This window comes from Mesoplodon mirus, assembly GCF_964341445.2.
Source record: "Mesoplodon mirus genome assembly, chromosome: 7".
NCBI lineage: Eukaryota > Metazoa > Chordata > Mammalia > Artiodactyla > Ziphiidae > Mesoplodon > Mesoplodon mirus.
In genome coordinates this window covers 75,410,954-75,434,062 of record NC_138983.1, presented here as the reverse complement: position 1 = coordinate 75,434,062, position 23,109 = coordinate 75,410,954, and the positions used below count along the sequence as shown (strand labels likewise).

Sequence of the window (23,109 nt, the reverse complement as noted above, 5' to 3'; positions counted from 1 at the left end):
CACCTTTCATAGGGAAGGGAGGACGACTCAGAAGGCGGAACTCACGGACCAGGGGCAGAGCCAAGAGCCCTGGAAAGTCATTTCTGGGCAAGAGTTGGACTGAAGCCCAATCAAGGAACTGGCGATATTTTCCCAGCTGGACTTCAGAACTGCTTTGGGCCAGGGACTCCTGTGTGTTTCCTGTTTTTCTTCTTTTGGAACAAGAGGAGTGTATGTAGCAGTGATGCTATGTCTGTCCCACCAATATGTGCTGGGTGTGTGAGGGACAGACCCTTTGTTCAGAGGTCTTCAGATTTCTGGAAGTAGTACTTGATGAGCTGAACGTAACGTACTACACCCATGAGCCCCATCTGTACCTGGACTTGATTTAGACGAGATTCTGGAATTTGAGCCGATGCTGTTACTGGGGTGAGATTTTGGGGGGCCTCGGGAGAGAGGAGGAGGAGTGTGAATCATTGAGGACCCGAGGGCAGGCTGTGGTAGTCGGCCTCCAAGATGACTGCTGATAATCCCCACCTCCTGGTCTTCAGGCCCGTGTGTAGTCTTCTCCCACACTGGAGGGTGACGCCCTGGGTAACCAGCAGGATATTGCAACAATGACAGAGCATGACTTCTGAGGCTTAGTCACAAGAGATGTTGCCATTTCCATCTTGTCCTCCAGGATCACTTGCTCAGGAGGAGCAGCTGCCGTGTCATGGGAACGCTCGAGCCACTCTCTGGGGAGGCCCATGTGGTGAGGAACCGGGGCCTCCTGCTGACACCCATGTGAGCAGCCGTGTTCCAAGTGGATCCTCTGGCCCAGGTCAAGCCTTCAGATGACTGCAGCCTTACGAGGGACCCTGAGCCACAGCCGTCCTGCTAAGCTGCTGCCAAATTCCTGACCCACAGAAACTGTATAGATGATAACACATGTTTGATTTTGCTTTAGGCTGCTACGTTTGGGGAGAATTCGTTATGCAATCATGATAACTAATACACATTCTGTGTTCATTTTACATGAAGGAGACAAAACATGTTGAGTTCTAGTTAATGGTATATGTGCTAAAACATTTAGGGGGAGGACTACAGATGTGTGCTATTTATTTTGAAATGCATCCAAAAAATAAGATGGATTAATGCAGGACAAGAAGGATGGGTAGACAGAAATGTAATAAAGAGTACAGCAAAGTGTTAGTGGTAGAATTAGGAGGAGAGCTGTCTCTGTAAAATTCTTTTTGCTTTGCTGTATGTTTGAACGTTTTCACATTAAAATGCTGGGGTGGGGGCTTCCCTGGTGGCGCAGTGGTTGAGAGTCTGCCTGCCAATGCAGGGGACACTGGTTCGAACCCTGGTCTGGGAAGATCCCACATGCCACGGAGCAGCTGGACCCGTGAGCCACGACTACTGAGCCTGCACGGCTGGAACTTGTGCTCCGCAACAAGAGAGGCCGCGATGGTTAGAGGCCCGCGCACCGCGATGAAGAGTGGCCCCTGCTCGCCGCAGCTGGAGAAAGCCCTCACACAGAAGTGAAGACCCAACACAGCCATAAATAAAGAAATAAAGAATGTGAATTGGTACAGCCACTATGGAGAACGGTATGGAGGTTCCTTAAAAAACTACAAATAGAACTACCATAGGACCCAGCAATCCCACTACTGGGCATATACCCTGAGAAAACCATAATTCAAAAAGAGACATGTACCAAAATGTTCATAGCAGCCCTATTTACAATAGCCCGGAGATGGAAACAACCTAAGTGTCCATCATCGGATGAATGGATAAAGAAGATGTGGCACATATATACAATGGAATATTACTCAGCCATAAAAAGAAATGAAATTGAGCTATTTGTAATGAGGTGGATAGACCTAGAGTCTGTCATACAGAGTGAAGTAAGTCAGAAAGAGAAAGACAAATACTGTATGCTAACACATATATATGGAATTTAAGAAAAAAAAATGTCATGAAGAACATAGGGGTAAGACAGGAATAAAGACACAGACCTACTAGAGAATGGACTTGAGGATATGGGGAGGGGGAAGGGTAAGCTGTGACAAAGTGAAAGAGCGGCATGGACATATATACACTACCAAACGTGAGGTAAATAGCTAGTGGGAAGCAGCCGCATAGCACAGGGAGATCAGCTTGGTACTTTGTGACCGCCTGGAGGGGTGGGATAGGGAGGGTGGGAGGGAGACGCAAAAGGGAGGGGATATGGAAACATATGTATATGTATAACTGATTAAATTTGTTATAAAGCAAAAAAATAAAATTAAATTAAAAAAAAAAAACAAAAAAAAACAAAAAAAAAACAAAAAACAAAAAAAATAAAGAAATAAATAAAATTAAATTAAAAAAAATGCTGGGGGGAAATGGCTGAGTAATTTCTTAACTTGGGTGGTTGGTACATGAGCGTTCCTTAGATGATGATGATGATGATGTAAACTGCAGAGATACCTTTCATTTGCTCCTTAGTCTGTTTATTTCAGGATAATAACTATTATTTGAATGGCTGAGGGAAGTGACTAGGTGAGTGGTCCTGAGTGAGACCAGGGAAGGGTGTGGAGGCATCGAGAGACCTGGGGACTCAGAGGGGTCTGGGGCTGGGACACAGAAAACAGAGAATGGGACCTTCACACCAGTGGCCACAGAAGAAACCTGGGAATCATGCCAGGGACTAAGTCGACCCAGCTACTCTGCCAGTAAGCCTGGCAAGGCCAAGAGGATGGTGACAGACAGGAAGTCTCCTCCCCAAGTGCCATGAGGCCTTCTGGGGGGGAGGGGGGGAGAAGGAAACCCTGATGGCTGTGTGTCCCCAAAGTGACCAGGCTGTGAGTGACAGTCACTGAGATAACCAGCCTTAAATTTGACTGAAAAGCGTTATTTTAGATTAGATTGAATACATAACCTCCGGAGAAGTAATTTTCTCCATAAGCCTCAGTCTCCTCTTACCTGTAAAATGGTAATAAAATATTTAAAAACCTCCTAAGGCAAGAGGGATTTCAGTTACCAATATGTCTGTACATCTGAGTCGAAGTATATAAATTTAGATTCTGATACACATTCATATATATTCATATATATGTACAAACACACACACACACACACACACACACACTCACCACAGAGGTACTGATGTGTGCAGATGGGCAGAGCACAGTCTTGGAGGAGTTTGTACCAAAAAGTCAACAGGGAGAATTCTGGTGATAAGGGTGACAGCTTATCTTTTACTGTTTTCTAACTTTCTGCTTATCCCAATTTTTTCACATTTGATTATGTTCTACTTCAGAACCAGAGAACATAAGCAAAAGCCAGAGAAAGACAAATATCATACCATATTGCTTATATGTGGAATCTAAAAAAAGGTACAAATGAACTTATCTACAAAACAGAGATAGAGTTACAGATGTAGAAAATAAACTTATGGTTACCGGGAATAAGAGGGGGGAGGGATAAATTGGAAGAGAGGGATTGACATACACAATACTATACATAAAAGAGATAACTAAGAAGGACCTACTGGATAGCACAGGGAACTCTCCTCAATACTCTGTAATGGTCTATATGGGAAAAGAATCTAAAAAAGAGTGGATACATGTATATGTTGAACAGATTCAGTGTGCTGCATACCTGAAACTAACACAACACTATAAATCAACTGCACCTCAATAAAAATTTTTAAAAAAAGGGGAAAGCAGAAACTGAGACCCATCCTCCTAGCAAAAGCCCCTCCCCTAAGCCGCCAAGGAAGCACCCATGAGTACCTTGCCTGATGATGGGAACGCTGTGGGCGGCTCTGTCCACCTTGAAGGAGAACATCTTCTCGCTGGCACTCACGGGCCGCCTGTGGGAGGCTGGTGGGACCATGGGGGGCTCGGGGGACCCCTGCGACCAGCTCCTCTGCACTGGCGCTGTCCAGATGCCCGGGTAGAAGGGGGTCTGTGGTGGTGAGGGTGACTGGTTCAGTTGCTGGGTGGCCCAAGGTGGCTGTGGCCTTGGCCAAGGTGCTGGGCCCCTCACCCATGGGAAGGAGACCTGCAGGGGCAGACAAGAGGGTCAGGGGAGGTTACGAGCAGCTGGGGTGGTCTTCACCTTTCTGTCCCGGCGACATAATTGCTGCCCTAGATTTTGGCGTATAAGTCACTTCTCCCAAGAATCCCTCCCACACTCTCCCCAAATTTGGGATGGCGGTCCCCACCATGGTTCACCTTGCACACTATCACACCACCATTTATTGGGTGCAGCCTTCGTGCCAGGCACCCAGTCAAGAGATTCACATGCATTACCTTATTTAATACCCCTGATGCTCTGTGATGAGCCCGAGGCTGAGCAAGACCTAGTGACTTTCCCAGGACCACAGATTTGGCAGTGAGCGTCTGAGCTGGTACAACGCCACCTCTGAGCTCTGAGAGGCTGACAGCTTTTTGTCTACCTTGCTCAGCACCGTATCCTCAGCTCCTAGAATAAACCCTTGGCACATACACAGTAGGTCCTTAAATACTGGTTGAAAGAATGAATGAACACATCTCCGAGATTCAAGCCCAGCTCTCCAGGACACACACATCCACACTGTGTGTCTCCCTGGCACTCCCATTCCACCTGTTCCCCGAAGCCGAGAGCTCTGGGGTGGAAGGCACCCCAACTGGCTCGAAACCCAGCTGGCTCATTAGCCTGTGATCCTCAACATCTGCCACATCTGATTCTTGGCAGACGCTCCATAAATATCTATCGAGGGAACCTTTTTTCATCTGACCCGGCGGAAGATGTCTGTAGCTACTTTCATTAGAGAGCACATCAAAATCCATCTACACCGGGAGAAGTAAATGCTGAGAGGTGCTGACACCTGGCTTTGTCTTGGTTAATGCTGTTGTGGCCGTCCCTCCCCGAGCCTAGTGGTTAAACCGTGACATCGTGAATGCTACCATTTATTGTAATTACTCACCGATTTCTCGCGATAGCCCTGAAGGGGAGGAGCTCTCCTTATTCCTAGCTTACAAATGAGGCTTGGAGAGGTTAAGGACTTCACCAAGCTCAGGTGGTGGTGGAGAGGGTGGTGGGACTGGAGTTCTGGAAAGCTCTTTCCCTCTCTGTCTCTCTCTCCCTTCTCTGCCCCGCCCCCAGTCTCTTGGCAGAAAAAAAACACTTTTCAAGGAAGAAGCTAAGTTCAAAGGTTTGCCGCCTGTGGCGGTCACGTTTCTCTTTCTGCAGACTGCAGACACGCAATGAGAAACAGGACAGAATGCTTCCGAAATAGGAGCACTGGCAGACAGAACTTCCTATAGCTCCAGCTGGATTGTATTCAAGAGGAAGGTTCTCCACTCACTCAGGTTCCCAAACCAGTCTTTTAGCTACAGTCTTTCCCAGCCAAGTCAAGAATCCGGTGAATTCCCCTGAAGACTTTTTTGGAGTCAGGGAGAACACTGTTCGGGAAAATCAAACTCCAATTGCCTGGCGACACCTGGCCCAGCATTTATGACACTGGCCCCGTTGAAACCTGTTTCAGGAACGGACTTGGCAGTGTTCCAGAACTCTGTTACCTTATGTGAAGATTCGAATTTCTCTCCACTGTGGGCACCTCGGTCTCCACCTAAGCTTTCTTCCTTTCTCTCCTTTCAGAAGCTGAGGTGTCCTGCTTCTGCCTTGCACTCACTTCTCCATCCATCCTATCCCTTCCCGTCCTCTCCTCTGGGGCTGTCTTGCCTCAATCATTCCTACAACCTTTCCTCATCGATTTAATAAAGATTTATCGAATGAAAGGGCTGAAGGTGGGAAGGGGGAAATTTGAATATGTTTTACCCCCGCCTGATAGAAAACAAATCGAGAGACCACGGGTAGTATGGAGGAATTCCCTTTTGTGCTGGGATGCTCAGGTAGATGTGCCTCACTGCCCACTAACTGCCAGGGTGCTAAAGGGAGTGCTCATATCTCATGCCTCAAGTGGTTCACTGCCGTAGTGGACAGGCCGCAACCCACCTGGCTCTTCTGGAAATTCCAGGAATCTCCCTCCCAATCTGTCGGCCCATTGCTGTGGGTGGGGCTAAGCAATCAACCAATCACATTCCCTGGACATACTGATTGGTTCAGTGGTGGGACAAGTGATCCAATCAGAGCCAAGGAGACCTAAGAAGACTTGGCTGGACACCAGGATCTGGAGTGACCTGGTGGGACTTCAGAATGCAGCCAGCATGAGGGAGTGGAGCCCAGACATGGAGAGAGGGAAGCTGTTTATTTATTTTTCAGATTGTGGTAAATAACCTGCAACATAAAATTTATCATCTTAGCCATTTTAAAGCATACAGTTCAGTGGTGTTAAGTATAGTCACATTTCTGTGAGATGGATCTCCAGAACTTTTTCGTCTTGCAAAACGTAAACTCTATTAACCATTAGACAACAACTGCCCATTCCCTCCGCCACCCAGCCCGTGGTGACCAACATTCTGTCTCTATGAATTGGACTACTCTAAGTACCAAGTACCTCAAATAAGTGAAATCACATGGTACCTGTCTTTTTGTGACTGGCGTATTTCACTTAGCATAATGCCCTCAAGGTTCATCCATGTTGTAACATGTCAGAATTTCCTTCTTTTATTTTATTATTTTTTTGTGTGTGTGGTAGGCGGGCCTCTCACTGTTGTGGCCTCTCTCGTTGTGGAGCACAGGCTCCGGACGCGCAGGCTCAGCGGCCATGGCTCACGGGCCCGGCCGCTCCGCGGCATGCGGGATCCTCCCGGACTGGGGCATGAACCCGTGTCCCCTGCATCAGCAGGCGGACTCTCAACCACTGCGCCACCAGGGAAGCCCTTCCTTCATTTTTAAGGCTAAATAATATTCCACCATACAGTTTAGAGTGTATTTTTTTTATCCATTAAGCGTCATGGGCACTTGGGTGGTTTCTACCTCATGGCTATTATAACTATGCTGCTGTGAACATGGTGGGGAAAATAAGGAAGCTGGTTTTGAGCACTGGCTGGGGTGCTACCCTGAAGTGCTCCATCCCTGAGGCTGGCTAGAGCTGGTTTCTGTTGCTTGCAGCACACAGAGCCCGAACGATAGGGCCCCTAGTGGGAAGGAGCCAAAGATGTATAAACGCAGCAGAGACTCCAAGCTCTTCGGGTTTAAAAATTTAAAAATAAAGGTTTTTTTTTTTTTTTCTCTGAAGCATGTTGGTTGAGGGTAGCTTTAGTTGGATGGTTAAAGTTGGTTTTCTCTAGTTTCCCGGCTTGCTTTATCAAAGGGAAGGTCAAGGTTTTCTCAGAAATTGCTGCTGGCAACTACAACGATACAGGCAGGGAGAAAAGCAAACATAAGAAGAAGACTCACATTAAAAGCTAGCTCTGGGCTGTACAGGAAGCATGGGGTCAAGGTCAGTTATCAACAAGTTTGTTTTTATTATTTATTTATTTTAGATTTAATTCTATTTATTTTTGTCCGTGTTGGGTTTTCGTTGCTACGTGCAGGCTTTCTTTAGTTGCGGCGAGCGGGGGGCTACTCTTGTTGTGGTGCACAGGCTTCTCCTTGTGGTGGCTTCTCTTGTTTCGGAGTGTGGGCTCTAGGCGCATGGGCTGCAGTAGCTGGGGCACATGGGCTCAGCAGTTGTGGCACGTGGGCTCTAGAGCGCAGGCTCAGTAGTTGTGGCGCATGGGCTTAGTTCCTCCACGACATATGGGATCTTCCCAGACCAGGGCTCAAACCTCTGTCCCCTGCACTGGCAGGTGGATTCTTATCCACTGTGTCACCAGGGAAGTCTTCAAGTCTGTTTTTAGAAACTTTAGTTTAAAAATACACGCTAATGCCTTTTCTCTTTCTTTGTGTCTGTTCTCTGACCATATGGTATGTTGCCATGGTTGGGTTTTTTGTTTTGTTTTTGAGGTAGCATATGTGATACTCCTGATTTCTTTTCCATACTACCTTTAAAATAGCAGGTTGGGGCTTCCCTGGTGGTGCAGTGGTTGAGAGTCCGCCTGCCGATGCAGGGAACACGGGTTCGTGCCCCGGTCCGGGAAGATCCCACATGCCACAGAGCGGCTAGGCCCGTGAGACATGGCCACTGAACCTGCGCGTCTGGAGCCTGTGCTCCGCAACGGGAGAGGCCACAACAGTGAGAGGCCCGTGTACCAAAAAAAAACAAAAAAAAAGCAGGTTGTCAACCACCTGGATTAACCATGACCACATCCACGGCTGAATTTATATTAGCTTTAATAAACACAGGTCAATGATTTACTCAAGAAATCACTATCTATTTTTTTTCAAATTATCTATTTGTTCTTTGTGTTATCTCCCCAATATCTGCTTCTAACCCTGAAAAGAGTATAAGTTGAACGGGAGACCCTAAAAAAAATTCGAAGTAGTTTGCACATCGAGTGCCTACAGTACACATGAATTCTGCCAGGAAGCCCTGGAGCCTGCAGAGAAGGTGGAAACTTAGACCTTGCCCTTGGAGAGCTTGTTATGTGCTCTGCCATTTGTAAGTAATTGTGGACAATACAACGGCTATGAGCCACTGTGTAGAGAAGCCTCAGATGTGCCACAGACTGTGCTGGGCACTTAATGCATGTGGTCTCATCTGATCTCCAGAATAATCTTGCAGGAGGCATTTTACCCCTCATTGTGTGGATTAAGAAACTGAAGCTCAGAGAGGTTAAATGACTTGCCCAACATCTCACGGCCAGGAAGTGGTGACACAATTTGACTCCAATACCTGTGCTTTTAGGACTTCTAGGTTACTCGAAGTCATGATTTATTACCTGCTTTCCATACTCACAAACGGATCTTAGACGATTGGTTAGTGAATGATAGGATATTTTCCAAGTTAAAAAAAGGAAATGAACATTAGATGGTGTGAAAAAACACAAGACATCGCATGGGCTACTTAGAAATGGGATTTTCTAGGAACACTGACAACTGTCTTATGGAAGTGTTATTCATCTGGTACATGCCACGCCCTGGAAGCAGCTCAGAGGACCCCAGCCTCCATCCGGGAAGACCTGCGGTATGTTCACTGCTGTACCAGAGGAGTGCTGGGGCCAGCTGGTACCCGCCCACGAGAACTGATTGTTAAATGTCCAGGAATTTTGCCAACTGGTTGATAAACACAGCCATTAATAAGAATTAACTTACATAAATTTACAATTAAATTATATCAGAAACAATTGGTATACAAACTTAAAAGTCACCCCTTCCTAATTATTTTACTCTATTTTATTATTACCTATGCTCTTGAGGTTATTTCACTCTACTATATGTTTCTGTTGGAAATGTTACATAGTAATGTGTTACCACACCTCTCTTTCCTTCTCTGTATTCAGGGATGTGTCATTGGGAGCTTGAAATTGACCGTGGAGGGCGTATTACACCATACAAATCAGGAAATGTTATAAATGAGGGCTTGGTTTTTAAAAAGTTTTATAAATATGTTTGATAATGGTGGTTCATGTAGAGCTTGATTTTGTTTGTTTGTTTGTTTTGTTGATTGCCTAGACTTAAGACGGTAATGGAGAAAATGTTAACAATGCAGATTATACAAAAGCATGTTGTGTCTTAGCCGTTATGTTATGAATAGAGCAAAAAATTGGGGAAACGTTCTTCCAGTATTTAAAAATTATTATCTGATGCAGCAACAAAGTCACTCATGTCACTGATGAACATGTGAAGTTCTAACGTCTTTCTTTTTTCACTTGTATTATTCATAAATCCAAAATATCCAAAAATACCCACGAGTGCTCAGGTTGGGAACTCTCTCATTCGTCAACTGCAATGAGAAATTGGCTATGGATACAAGAGTTCACCTAAAGTCAATGAAAGCATTCTGTGAGACTCAGCTGGCTATATAGAATTTACAAGAAAGAGTACTGCATTTCTTGTTACATGGAAAGACTGTGCTACACATTCTTTATATCAGTAAACGTTATGCTATGCACCCATGTACTTTACTTTTTCCAGAGAGCTGGTCATTAAATATTTACCAGCAATTTCTGGCTGTGCTGGCACCCAGCAGAGTGCCTACTACTCATGGTAGGTGTTCGCTGACTGAGCTGAACATTTGGCAAATGGAGTGTAAATAAAAAGCACTTTGATTCTGGGGCTGGGATGGGGAAAACACATGTTAAGCCTGGTGCATCTTGTAACAGCAGAGAGTAAGCAAGTGCCCAAAACGAAAAGGTGGGGAGATGCTCAAGGACACAGCAAGCAATCTGAAAGAGCTCCCAGTGGCCAAGGCTGGAAGAATTTGAGCGAAGAAATATTTAATGAGTATTGGATTATAATTCAAAGTGTAAAATCAGTATACATGGATCCATACTGACATAGATACATTAGTGAGTAAATACATAAAGGAGGGAGAAGAGACCGGCTTCCTTACAGAAAAATTTAACATACATAGATGTGGAGCTTAATTCCCATGGTCTGGAAGGGCCTGGGGGGTAGGGGTGATGGTGGCGAGCAGGGACACTGACCGCAGCATGGAGGAGCCATGGACCTGGAAAGACAGAATGGAGACTAGAAAACATGGCCAGTAGATCTCAGAAGCCAGGAGAGGGTGCTACTTGGTGCCAGGACAAATGGCCTTTATCTCAACAGCTACCGGGGTGTCACCGTAACTCAGAGACGGGTAATAATTCTATGTCCCCAAGAAAAGGGTAAATCACGTACGGGGCTTCAGTGTGAGAAATCAGGGTTATACATTTAGAACACAGAACCGCCAAGTTATACATTATTTTTAGGTTTTGGAACTTAAAAGAATTAAGTCCCTTTGAGCTGTTCAGAAAAGCCATTCGTTTGGGGTTTTCCCAGCTGTGTTAAAGGAGATCTGGCCCATCTAATTTTCCCATTTTCTTGTAAATCTTCAATCTTACGGTTTTTCCTTTCCTTTCAAGTTCTAATCAGCTTCCTGGTCAGTCCATAAAATGGGAAATAGAATCTAATGAGAAAACAGCCGAATTTTTGCAAATAGCTTTTGCTACCCCTAGACTTGGCCTGCTTCAATTGGGTCTTGCCAGATAGAGAGACGGAATGAATGAATGAATGAATGATCATCAACTAAGTTCAGAGAAGGAGCAACGTGGTTCTGATTTGGTAACAAAGGGTGTGGTCTGCCAGAGGAAGCAGGACGCGGCCTGGTTCCTGACCGAGTCTGGGTTCTGTCTCAGCAGGATGCTAAGGGTTCAGCCCGCGCTCCCGTCTCCACCTCCCCCGATGTCATCTGCATCGCCTGTAGACATCTGGTGACAACACAGCCTCAGGGGTCCTTTTGTGTGAGTTTCTGCTGCAGAGGCCGAGCCTGAGGCTGTCTGCTGCCCCGTGCCCTCCACTTCACTGGTCTCGGGAAATCGCCTTTGATATAAAACACCCAGCCTCAGGAGTTCTCATCACATCAGTAAGTCCCCACGGGACCTGTAAGAGCACAGGGTAGAGGAAATCCTACAAGGTCAGGTAGGAGATGACAAAGCTTGACCAGAAAGAGGCTTTGTTCTGAAGGGCACCATACTCTCTGGTCATTCACTCAGTTGCCGGCTTCTCAACCCCCGGTACAGTAAAGCCACATCCTCCTCAACAACGGGCCCTATTCAGAGGTCCCAGGAATGTGGAAACATCACCCTTCTTGGGGATGGACAACTAAGGCCCTGACTCTGAGCTTCTCATCACACCAGTTCACCACAGGAGAGAAATGAGCAACTCTGCTTCCTTGGAGACTGGCCTGGGACTTTTCCAATGGAAAAGTGGATTATTCGTCATTTTCCTCCCCCCAGATCCTTAGTGGCAAATCCTGTTAGGAAGGCTCCACTTAGGCAATAGGAATGCTTCCTAATGTCATGGACATCTTCTTTGTTTTTGCCTCCCCTGCATCCATTTCTTCCATCTTCTGGATGGGCACCTTAATTTTTTTTCAGGGAAGACACCCTTTCCCTGACAATCCTGAGTCCATAGAACTCTGACCCTTCCACCCCAGGGGTGAGACCATAAACCAGGCCTGGCCAATCAGAGCATTCCTGGCCCATGGCCTCAGTGATTGGTTCAGGGGAAGCCACGTGATCCAAGCCACTGTCAATGAAGATGCTGGCTCTATCCCTGGAACTGCTACTTTGTAGGGTGCTGGGGCTGCTGGTGGCCACTTTCCTACAGGTGAGGCAAGAGTCTGTCTGAGATTGGGAAGCTAACAGGGAAGAAAGAGTCAGATTCCTGACCATGATTTGGGCGCCTGGATCCAGCTGGGCCTAAGCTGCAGCTTTTGGCCTTTTCAGTTCCATGAGCTTTTTTTTTTTTTTTTTTTTTTTTTTGCCTAGGCTAGTTTTAGTTGGTTTTCTGATACTTGCAAACAATCAAATTTCCTGGACAGTATGCTTACTGAGACTTTAGCATAAGCATCACTATGTACTCAGAGTGAAAGTTGTTTTAAAGGTTATGACATGCTCAAATAAAACCCACCAGACTGTCATCATGCACCAAATTTACCTTTCAACTTATAAAAGTAAAGCAGCATCTCCAGAGAAGAATGATTTAAGACCAAGGAATCAATCATAAGACAAGTAGTAAAACGCTGCTTAGAGAAACTTTGATAGATAAATAGTTCTCTAGCTACAGCAGGCTTCAGACTACAAATCCCAAATTTCTGCTTCAAAAGTGACTCAGGGAAGACATTCCATAGTTTTATTTATTTAGCTTTTTGGCCTCGCCGTGCACTTGTGGGATCTTAGTTACCTGACCAGAAATTGAACCCAGGCCCTCAGCAGTGAGAGCACTGAGAGCACTGAGTCCTAACCACTGGACCACCAGGGAATTCCCAACAGTCCACAGTTTTAAAAGAAAACTTTCCAGTTGAAGAAACAGGCAAAATTTGTAATATGCATCTGTTGTATATATAATATGTTAATGTCTAGTACATTTATCAGATCCATGTCAATGTAATTATATTATTACTATATTTGCAAATGCATATATATGTGTATGTATATTTAGAACCACATATTTCCAGCTCTCTTTTAAAGAGGTATTGAAAAGACTGTTCAAAATTTAGTTTTCCAGCTTGTCTGTTTTTTCTTATTCCTCAGTAAACTTAAGCAATTAACCAGCACATTTCCTGGCACACAGTAAGGCTCAATCTGAGTGAGTTCTTTCTCCCCAGCTCCCCCCTCTATTTTAAGTTCTTCTTTTAGAAACCAAGTCAAATGAAAGAGGCAGTACTGCATAATGTTACAAGCAGAGGCTGGTAAACGTTTTCTGTAGAGCCAGACAGTAAGCATTTCCAGCCCTGTGGGCCATAGGATCTGCCCAGCTTACTCTGCCGTTGTAGCCGACAACACAGGCAATACTGAAATGAATGGGATGGCTGTGTTCCCAGGAAACTTTACAAAAGCAGGCGATGGCCCGCATTGGCCTTGGGCCATAACGTGCCGACCTCGGGTTAAGACCTTGGGATCCGGCGTCACACAGACTCTGGTCCGGCTCCCGGCTCTGCTCCTTCTCTGGGACCCTGACGAGTGTGTCATTTCTGTGCCTTGTCTGTAAGACATAGGGATACTAACAGCCATTTCTTAGTCTGTGAGAAGTGGGTGAGATAGTACACGTGAAATGCTGGGAACACTTCCTGATCCATAATAAATGAGCATAAAACATTAGCCATCAGGTATGATCACCATCGTCAAAAAAGAAGAAGAAAGGGGGCAACTGAATTTGTCCAGGAACGGCAGCAATATCCCTGGTAAAGAGTTAGTGGATGGACTTCCCTGGGGGCGCAGTGGTTAAGAATCCGCCTGCCAATGCAGGGGACAGGGATTCGAGCCCTGGTCCAGGAAGATCCCACATGCCGCGGAGCAACTAAGCCCATGGGCCACAACTACTGAGCCTGTGCTCTAGAGCCCGCGAGCCACAACAACTGAGCCCGCATGCCACAACTACTGAAGCGCATGCACCTAGAGCCCATGCTCCGCAACAAGAGAGGCCACCGCAATGAGAAACCCGCGCACTGCAATGAAGGGTAGCCCCCGCTCGCCGCAACTAGAGAAAGACCGCGCGCATCAATGAAGACCCAACACAGCCAAAAATAAATAAATAAAATAAATAAAATAATTAAAGAAAAAAAGTTAGTGGAGCCAGGGACTTCCCTGGCCGTCCAGTGGTTAAGATTCCACGCTTCCAATGCAGGGGGTGCAGGTTTGATCCCCGGTTGAGGAACTAAGATCCTGCATTGGTGCAGCCAAAAAAAAAGTTAGTGGAGCCAAACAAGCAAGGAAGCCAGATAACTGAAAATGCATTTTCTTCTATTATCAGTGGCTTTCGTTTTTACCCACATAATGAATCATCCCCTGTCAGAGTGTGAAATTGCAGGTTGGACTGGGAATTGCAAGACCTTCCTTAACCGCTGGGCAGTGAAGGACCTGCCTGGGCTCTCACGGCCCCACGATGCTTCGTGCTATTAGGAAAAGCCTCCAAGGGACTCAGGAGAGCTGGCTTTTAATCCTGTCTCTGGATCTATATGACTGATGCCTAACCTTGGGGAAGTCGCTGAAACTCTCTGAGCCTCAGTTTATGCCATGATAGGGGTGGTCCCAGGGACCTCTATAAAAACAACTGAAGGGGGAAAGGGGACCTGGGATTAATGAGTAGCTCCTTGGCAGAAATTGGAAATTGAAGCTCAGAAAGGTAAAGTCAGTTGCAGCTGGCATTTCAACTTGGGTCCATCTAACTCCAAAGGCCTTGCTTTCTCGATTGTGTTCTGCAGAGCTTCCCCATTAAAGCAGCAAGGAATATTGGCCGACAGAGGGCGCTCTTCTCGCAAGACAGGACGTCATGACATTGCAGGGACAGAAGACAGTATCCAGGAGCCACGTGGGAGAGTCTGGCTGGACTGGGAACAGGGCAGAGCAGGCAACAGGGAAGGCCAGACACAGGCAGTCATGGGGATGGGGGCTGCCGACAAGGAGCTGTCAACCCCCTCATGGAACAACTCGGCACGTCATTTGTGGCGCCTGGCTTCCTTTTTCATTCTGGCCATTTCCATCCGTTTTGCCGTATTTCAGAACAGAGAAAGACATGATGGATACATACGGGTGACGTGGGTTTCCTTACTCAGCTGCCTTGTAAGAACGGCGCCACTGTGACTAGCACAGCTTGTTTCCACACCTCCTTTCCCAGAGCTCAGAAAGCACGAGTAAAGGCAACAACCAACAAAACCCACAACACGGCAGCACACCTGACTCTGGGACTTCAATTTCCCACGCCTGGTGCCAAGACTCTATGGGATTAATCAACGGTTGCTTCAGGGCATTGCAGATGGCCCTGCGGGTTATGTCCTGCACAGCTTCAGTGGGCGCCATCCACATGGACTACGTTGTGAATGGTGACCCTGGAGTTGTGCAATATGGCAGCCCTAGGTAATACTTTGATGAGAGAGCTATAATTTACAAAGTATGGTCCTGGGGGCTTCCGTGGTGGCGCAGTGGTTGAGAGTCCACCTGCCGATGCAGGGGACACGGGTTTGTGACCCGGTCCGGGAAGATCCCACATGCCGCAGAGCGGCTGGGCGTGTGAGCCTTGGCCTCTGAGCCTGCACGTACGGAGCCTGTGTTCTGCAACGGGAGAGGCCACAACAGTGAGAGGCACGCGACCGCAAAAAAAAAAAAAAAAAAAAAAGGATGGTCCTGGGCACAACCTGCCTGCCAATGCACTTTGTCAAACGAGAGTTTTTCTTTATATTTTTCCATCTTGTATGTTATTCTATGGGTAATTTATCTGCAAATGTATTTATCTGCTAGTGGGGGCAGGTCTTGGGAGGTTTCCCTGTCCAAAAGGACACTTACAAAGGAGGCATCTTGGCTGCTCCATGCTGGTTTGCTTGACTCTAAAGCTGAGGGTTATCATGTGCTTATTAGGTGCCAGATGCTGGACTAAGCAATTTACGCACTTTGCCCACTTAATACCACAGTCACTCAAGGTGGTAGGAACTACTGTTACAGGAGTGGGGACCGAGGCCCTGAGAGGTAGATGATTTGTGCACGTCCAGTATAAAAGCCGGTCAAGAGCAGGGCTGGGACGGCGCTGGAGTCAGCCTGACCTCAGGGCACGTGCTCTAACCACTATGACATCTGCAAACACATCTGGATTCCTAAGCGCCCCACACCTCACCCCCCTCCCCCAGTAAAATGCTGTCACACCCTCCTCTATTGGTTAGGGTCACCACAAAACCTGAACTAAATGCTTTCATTTGGGAACTCTTTGTCGGGAGAAGAACAGTTCTCATCATACTTAATCTGTATGATATCAGGGCAGTCCTCCGTGGAAACTCCATCCAAGGAGGAAACACAGCGCCCTCACCAGGGACCCCAAAATCAATTGGAAACAAGAATAGGCCGGAAGCAAGAGGGCCACGAATTTTTTAGAAAAACTGGGCTTCAAAATATTTGATGACAGATGCTCTTCAATACCTCTCCCTTTTCCCCTCTTCCTTTCTCTTCTTTTAAATAGCCAGCAGGTTGGGGTCATCAGGAAGTGGAATTTGTAGGAAGGTGTCAGTCAGTCCACAGGCTGCCCTCACACGGACGCTGCAAAGGACCCCTGCATGAATATGAGCATCATGGATGGAAGCTTCTCAAGCTGGGGACGCCCCGGCAGAGAGCACTTTTGAGAAGATGGGGCTGTGGAGAGTCCTGCAAAGTGCCCTGGGCACAGGCCAGGGGAACACTTGTGCAGCTGCCTGCAGTCAACCAAGGAATGAAGCAAGGTGCAAGTGCGTGTAGGAATAAGAATTGAAAAAATCCGTGTATATTCGAGTGACCGTGAGAGTATGCTTTCCTCGGTGTGAAAACCAGTCAAGGCTACTGCTCCAGCTAGCATCAGACTAAATGGTTTTCTCCCATCCTTTTTCCGCAAGTGGGGATAGTGTTTAATTTGCACTGACAAGCTGTGTGGCCCTGGGGAAATTACTTAACCTCTCTGAGTTTCGGATTCCTTGTCTGTAAAATGGGGATCACGGGAGAACCCATCTCATAGGTTGCTGTGAGCGTGAAATAAGGGAGAGCAGGTGAATTGCTTAGCACAGTGCTGTTCACGTCAGTGATTCCTCCTGCTGCTCTCCTGGTTTCTCTTCTTACAAAACATCTTCTTCCGTCTTATCTGCTCAAGGTTAGAGGTCGTCATCACTGTTTCCCACAATTATATAAGAAGCACCTTGTAAAATAAAGTCCCCATTCCATAGTTGTACACCCGTGTTCATAACAAACTTACTCAAAATGGCCAAAAGGTGGAAGCAACCCAAGTGGCCATGGATGGATGAGCAGATAAACAAAATGTGGTGAATCCATACAATGAAATATTCAACTGGAATGAACCATGAGGATATCATACTAAGTGAAATAAGATGATCGCAAAAGGACAAACAATGTAAGATTCCATTTATATGAGGAACCTAGAATAGTCCAATTCACAGACACAGCATGGTGGGAGGGGAGGAAGGAAGCAGGGGGTTTGATTTGATGGCCTTAGAGTTTCAGTTTGGGAAGATGAACAAAGTTCTGATGATGGATGGGGATGATGGCTGCACAACAGTGTGAATAGATTTAATGCCACTGTGAACTGTACACTGAAACATGGTTAAGATGGTAAATTTTATGTGTATTTTACCATAATTTTGAAAATTAAAAGTTAAAAACAAACCCCAAAATGAAATACCTCCAAGGTTTCTCCGAGGTTTGGGGTGATAGAAATGGATGAAAGTGTTCTGAAAGCAGGTTGTGGTGATGGCTGCACAACTCCATCAATATATTCAAATTGATTGAATTGGACACTTCAAATGGGTGAAGTTTCTGTTATGTAAATTGTACTTCAGTGAAGCTGTTAAGAGCAAGCAAGCAAACAAACACTTGCTGTGATCCGGAGGAAACTTTGGAGGATGAAGGAGCTGTTCACTGTCTTGATTGTGGCTATGGTTTCACAGGTGTACCCATATGTCAAAGCCCATCCACTTACAGACTTTAAACATGTGCCGTTTATGGCATGTCAATTATATCTCAAGAAAGCTGTGTTTTAAAAAGGCAGAACAGTATTCCATATATAAACAAACTCCTTATAATATATTAAACTCCTTAGAATATATTAAACAATATAATTTATTAAACAATGCCTCCTTTGGATGGAAATTTAGGTTTCAAATTTTATGCCCCTATCAATAATATTTCAATAAATATCTTTGTAGGAAAAAAAAAGAAAAAAATGCAGATATTATTTGCTGCTCCCCTATTCTTCTCCCCACAGGCAAGCCACAGAGTCAGAATTTCCCAGGGAGGGGGCCTGGGAACCTGTAATTTTACTGAACATTCCTGAAAATTCCTTGGAATCAGACATGTTGGGGCACATTGATTCAAACTTCATGAACTTGGATTTTCAGGCTTGGGAGTGTGAAATCCCCTTTTCTTTGATCCCTAAAAAATTCTGTAAGTGTTCCATACAGATGATTCTAAATTTCGGTTTCCCTCCTATTGGCGGTGCATCAGAATCATCAGGGAGCTTGTGAGAATGCATATTCCCAGGCCCTGCTCCCAGGGAGGATGTGTATGGTTGCCAGATTTCGCATAAATAAAGAAATGAATAAATCAATATATAATAAACTATAGGGTGTCCGTTAAATCTGAAGTTCAGATAAACACCAAATAATTATTTTAGCATAAGTGGTTCCTTGCAATAGTTGGGCCACACCTGTACATAACAATGATTTGTTGCTTCTCTGAAATTCAGATTTAACTGCGTGTCCTGTATTTCATCTGGGAATCCTAAGTATGAGTCCTCAGGCCTGGGGTGAAGCCCAGATCTGCACTGTGGGTCTGCTCCCCACGTGCTTCTCACGAGGGGGATCCTTAGAACCCATGTTGAGAACCCCTGATCAGGTCAACACCTTCTGGGTCAGGAGCCCCTCCTCAGGGCGGCCAGTGGATCCCAGTGCATCCCACAAGTGAGCACACTTTAATGTTGGTCCAAGGAGGAAAAGGGGGCTGAGAAGCAGCAGGAGAAAACTGTCCCAGGTTTTCAAAGCCAAACGTGGTGGATGCGGTGTCACGAGCCCTGCAGCCTGAGGGACGGTGCTCATCTTCTCTGAGTGGGTATTTAGGGCTGCCTAGGGGACCCACACCCAGGATTCTGCCTAGATTCTCTAAACTTTATTTATTTATACCCAGCCTCGTCCCCGAAAGGACTTTAAGCCTCGGAGGTCTCAGTCCATGCAGCGTTCTTGGTGCTGGGGAGTGAGGTTAACACGCCGTCTCTCTGGGACACACACGACAGGTATTAATTGTGTGCTCACCACGAATGGGCATTATTCTGGGAGTTTTACAATTAGAACCATCTCATTTAGCCCTCGAGATAAGCCTGCAAGGTCATTGCTGTCGTTGGCCCCATTTTGTAGATGAGGAAACCGAGGTTCTGAGGGGTCCAATGGTTTGTGCAAGAGTGCACCGAGTAGGCCAGTGGCAGAGCTGGGGTTCTGACCAAGGACTGTGTTGCTAACCAGCCCCCATCCTGCCTCCCTACTGAACCAGATACTTCTGGTCACTGAGCTTTGCTGGGCGAATTTTGGCTTACGTTCCGCTTAACCTGGGGCCATACCTTAGGTCCTGATCCCGGGAACATTTCTGATCCGGTGTGATAACAGCTGGCAGGCCTTGAGCGTCTACTCTGGCCAGAGACTTTGACTTTTTATACATAGATACTCTCTCAACGCCCTGCACCGCTGAGAAGACCCAGACCCAGGCATACAGAGAAGCCTGGCCGAGGTCACAAAGCTAGGAAGTTGCAGAGCACTGATCTGCCTAAAAAGGAAGCATCCATCTCTGCATCTTCAAAAGCACACACTTGCTTTCCACCTCCCCTCGCCAAGCTTCACTTTTCAGGAAAACGCTCTCGCTCCGGGCTGGTCGCTAGGCAACCCTTGCATGTAATTCCACGAAATGCCCAGAAGAGGGCGCGAGGACTCGCTCTCCCCGGGCACCCACGCGATGGGGCTGAACTTCGCAGAATCGCGAAAGGAAGAGTGACGCGCTCCAGACGAACTCCACCTGTGGCCGTACCCGAGCCCTAGGCTGCACGGAAGGTGACACAACACGGCACCTCTGCACCCCACCCCACCCCACCCCCGCAGGGGCCTGGACTCACCGAGGCTGGGTTTTCGATGACCAGTTCGTAGGTCAGCCCTCTGGACCCAAACCTCAGGATGTCTCCGGGTAGGAGCTTCACAGCCACGTTCTGAATGTGGCACTCATTGACGAACGTGCCGTTGCAGGAATTGAAGTCGTGGAGAACAAAGCTGCTTTCGGCCTCATTATATTCAATGAGTGCGTGATGGTTGTCGACGTCTGCAGACTGAAATGCAGAAGGGGGACAGTCAGAGCCAGGAATAACAGGAATAACAAGGAATAACTAGTGCCACTGACACTGGGGGCCCCAATGTGCTAACCACTTCATCTGGCTGGACGGTCACTGCAATCCTCATTTTAAGAGGAGGATGCTGAGGGTCAGAGAGGTTAAGTGACTTGCCTAAGGCCACACAGCTAGTGAGTGGAGGGTCACCAGACCCTGACAGCAGACCCAGAATAGATGCCCAGTTTTGGGGTAGGGCGTCAGGCAACACAGAGGCAAGAGGGAACTCGGGGGGAATTGGCCAGGAATTGGCCACGTGATAGTTCTCTGATCCCATGCAAGTATCCTTTTGGTTGTCCCGAGTGGCAAGACAGCAGAAATGGCCCAACACAAACCAGAAAGGTCAGTTGGCAAGTGACAACTGTCCATTTACTGCAAGTGTTAAAGTTCAGGGGAGGTTTTGTAATAATTGTTGTTTTCATTTGTTTGTTCTATTCATTTTTAAAATAACATGTTTTTTCTAATAATGCAGAAAATGAGAACTAGAGAAAAACACAAAGAAGACATTAAAATCACTTAGACTCCCGTCCCCCAGAGGCAGGCACTGAGAACACGGTGGTTCACATCATTCCAGTCTTTTCTCTATGCTTACAATCTTTTTAAAAAGTTTAAACACGGGCCTCCCTGGTGGCGCAGTGGTTGAGAGTCCGCCTGCCGATGCAGGGGACACGGGTTCGTGCCCCGGTCTGGGAGGATCCCATATGCCGCGGAGCGGCTGGGCCCGTGAGCCATGGCCGCTGAGCCTGCGCGTCCGGAGCCTGTGCTCCGCAACGGGAGAGGCCACAGCAGTGAGAGGCCCGCATACGCAAAAAGAAAAAAAAAAAAAAAGTTTAAACACAATTGAGCTCACACCACAAAACATAGTTTTATAACTACCTTTTAAAAGCCTTGGTGTATAATGAAGGTTTATCCCATGTGATTAATTATTACTGTTGCTTCTTAAAAGCTACTCAGAATTACCAAAGATGATCTATTTTTCAATAGGGGCCCTGGTGTGACCACATTTCCCTCAAAAGAGAGAGACCCCAGACAGTGATTTGTCAGTGGCGTCAGAAACCTCCTGTGTAACCACTTTAATAAGAAGAATGAGCAAAACTCGGCACCAAGGAGGAAATATCACATCCCCCCCTGGCCCCGGCGCCCTGGACTATGGGCTGCAGGGCACGTGCGAAGTCCTCTGTCTTCTCAGGACACTGCCTATGAGCCATCCACTCCAGCCTGAGACTTTGCAAATATTTTCTAAGTCAGTCTTCTCAGAGTGCCTCATCCAACTTTCATAGAGAGTACTTGGACTTAGAAATCTATACTAATGTCCCACCATATAATTATAACCAATAGCTTTTATTAATAATAGCTTATAGTATATGAATAGATAATAATATAACTGCATATATTAGTAGAATATATTAATGACACATTATGTGTAATTACACAAATGTCAGGAAATTTGCTAAGTGCTTTACTGCATTATCCCGTTTCATCTTCACAATAATTCAAAGGGATACTTCCTCATTTCAAAAAAAATTTAATTTTTTATTGAAGTCTAGTTGATTTACAATGTTGTGTTAGTTTCAGGTGTACAGCAAAGTGATTCAGTTATACATATATATAATATCTATTCTTTTTCAGGTTCTTTTCTATCACAGGTTACTGCAAGATATTGAATATAGTTCCCTGTGCTGTACAGTAGGTCCGATAGTTACTCATTTCTTAGATGAGGAAACTGAGGCATAGAACGATTAAGTGTGCCCACAGTCAGCCACTTTGACTTGCTTGGCTTGTTCCCAGGTTTGCCTGATTCAAATGACTGTGCCTTTACCCACTTTTCAAATTCCTACGACACACTTTGGCACTTAAAATACTGAAACACAAGAAGAAAGCAGGAGTAGCTCTATTAATTTCAGGCAGAGCCAACTTCAGAGGAAGGAAAGTTATCAGGGATAAAGAGAGGCGATACATAGTGATAAAGGGGTCGATTCTCCAAGCAGACATAACAGTCCTTCATTGTATGTACCCAACAATACAGCATCAAAGTATGGAAGGCAAAAACTGATAGGACTGCAAGGAGAAGCAGATGAATCCATCATGGTAGCTGGAGACCTCAACAGCCCTCTGTCAGTGACGGGCAGACCCACCAGGCAGAAAATTAGGAAGAATGAAGTTGAACTGAACAGCACTACCATCATCTGGATCTAACTGGCAACCACACAGCTTCATCCCAAGCAACAAAACACACATCCTTCTCAAGCTCCCATGGAACATTCATGAAGCAGACCACATTCCAGGCCACGAAATATACCTCAACAAATGTAAAAGAATAGAAATTATGCAAAGTACGTTTTCAGAACACAACGGAATTAGGCTAGAAACCAATACCAGAAAGACAGCTGGAAAATACCCAAATATTTTCAGATTAAACAACACACCTCTAAATAACAGATGGGTCAAGGAGGGAGTCTCATGGGAAATAAAAATTTATCTTGAGCTAAATGAAAATGAAAATACAACCTATGAAAATTTGCAAGATGCAGTGAAAGCAGTGCTTGGAGGGAAGTTTATGGCATTGAAGGCATACATTTGAAAAGACCTAAGCTTCCACCTTATGAAACTAGAGAAAGAAGAGCAATATAAGCCTACCACAAGCACAAGACAAGAAGCAATGAATGAAATAAAAAGCAGGAAAACAAGAGAGAAAAGTCAGCAAAATAAAGAGCTGTTTGGTCTTTTTTTTTTTTT

At 46.0% G+C, this 23,109-nt stretch overlaps 1 protein-coding gene across 1 annotated transcript in view; it reads right to left on the bottom strand.

The window, feature by feature from the left end:
- The window catches only part of LOC309808807 (forkhead-associated domain-containing protein 1-like), a gene marked incomplete at both ends in the record, with an annotated part of 80,793 nt that overhangs the window by 40,434 nt on the left and 17,250 nt on the right, over positions 1–23,109 (bottom strand). Inside the window, 2 exons of the mRNA XM_082629382.1 lie at positions 3,744–4,014; positions 20,110–20,316. Of these exons, the coding sequence (XP_082485508.1) occupies positions 3,744–4,014; positions 20,110–20,316 (478 nt within the window). The remainder of the gene's footprint in view (positions 1–3,743; positions 4,015–20,109; positions 20,317–23,109) is intronic.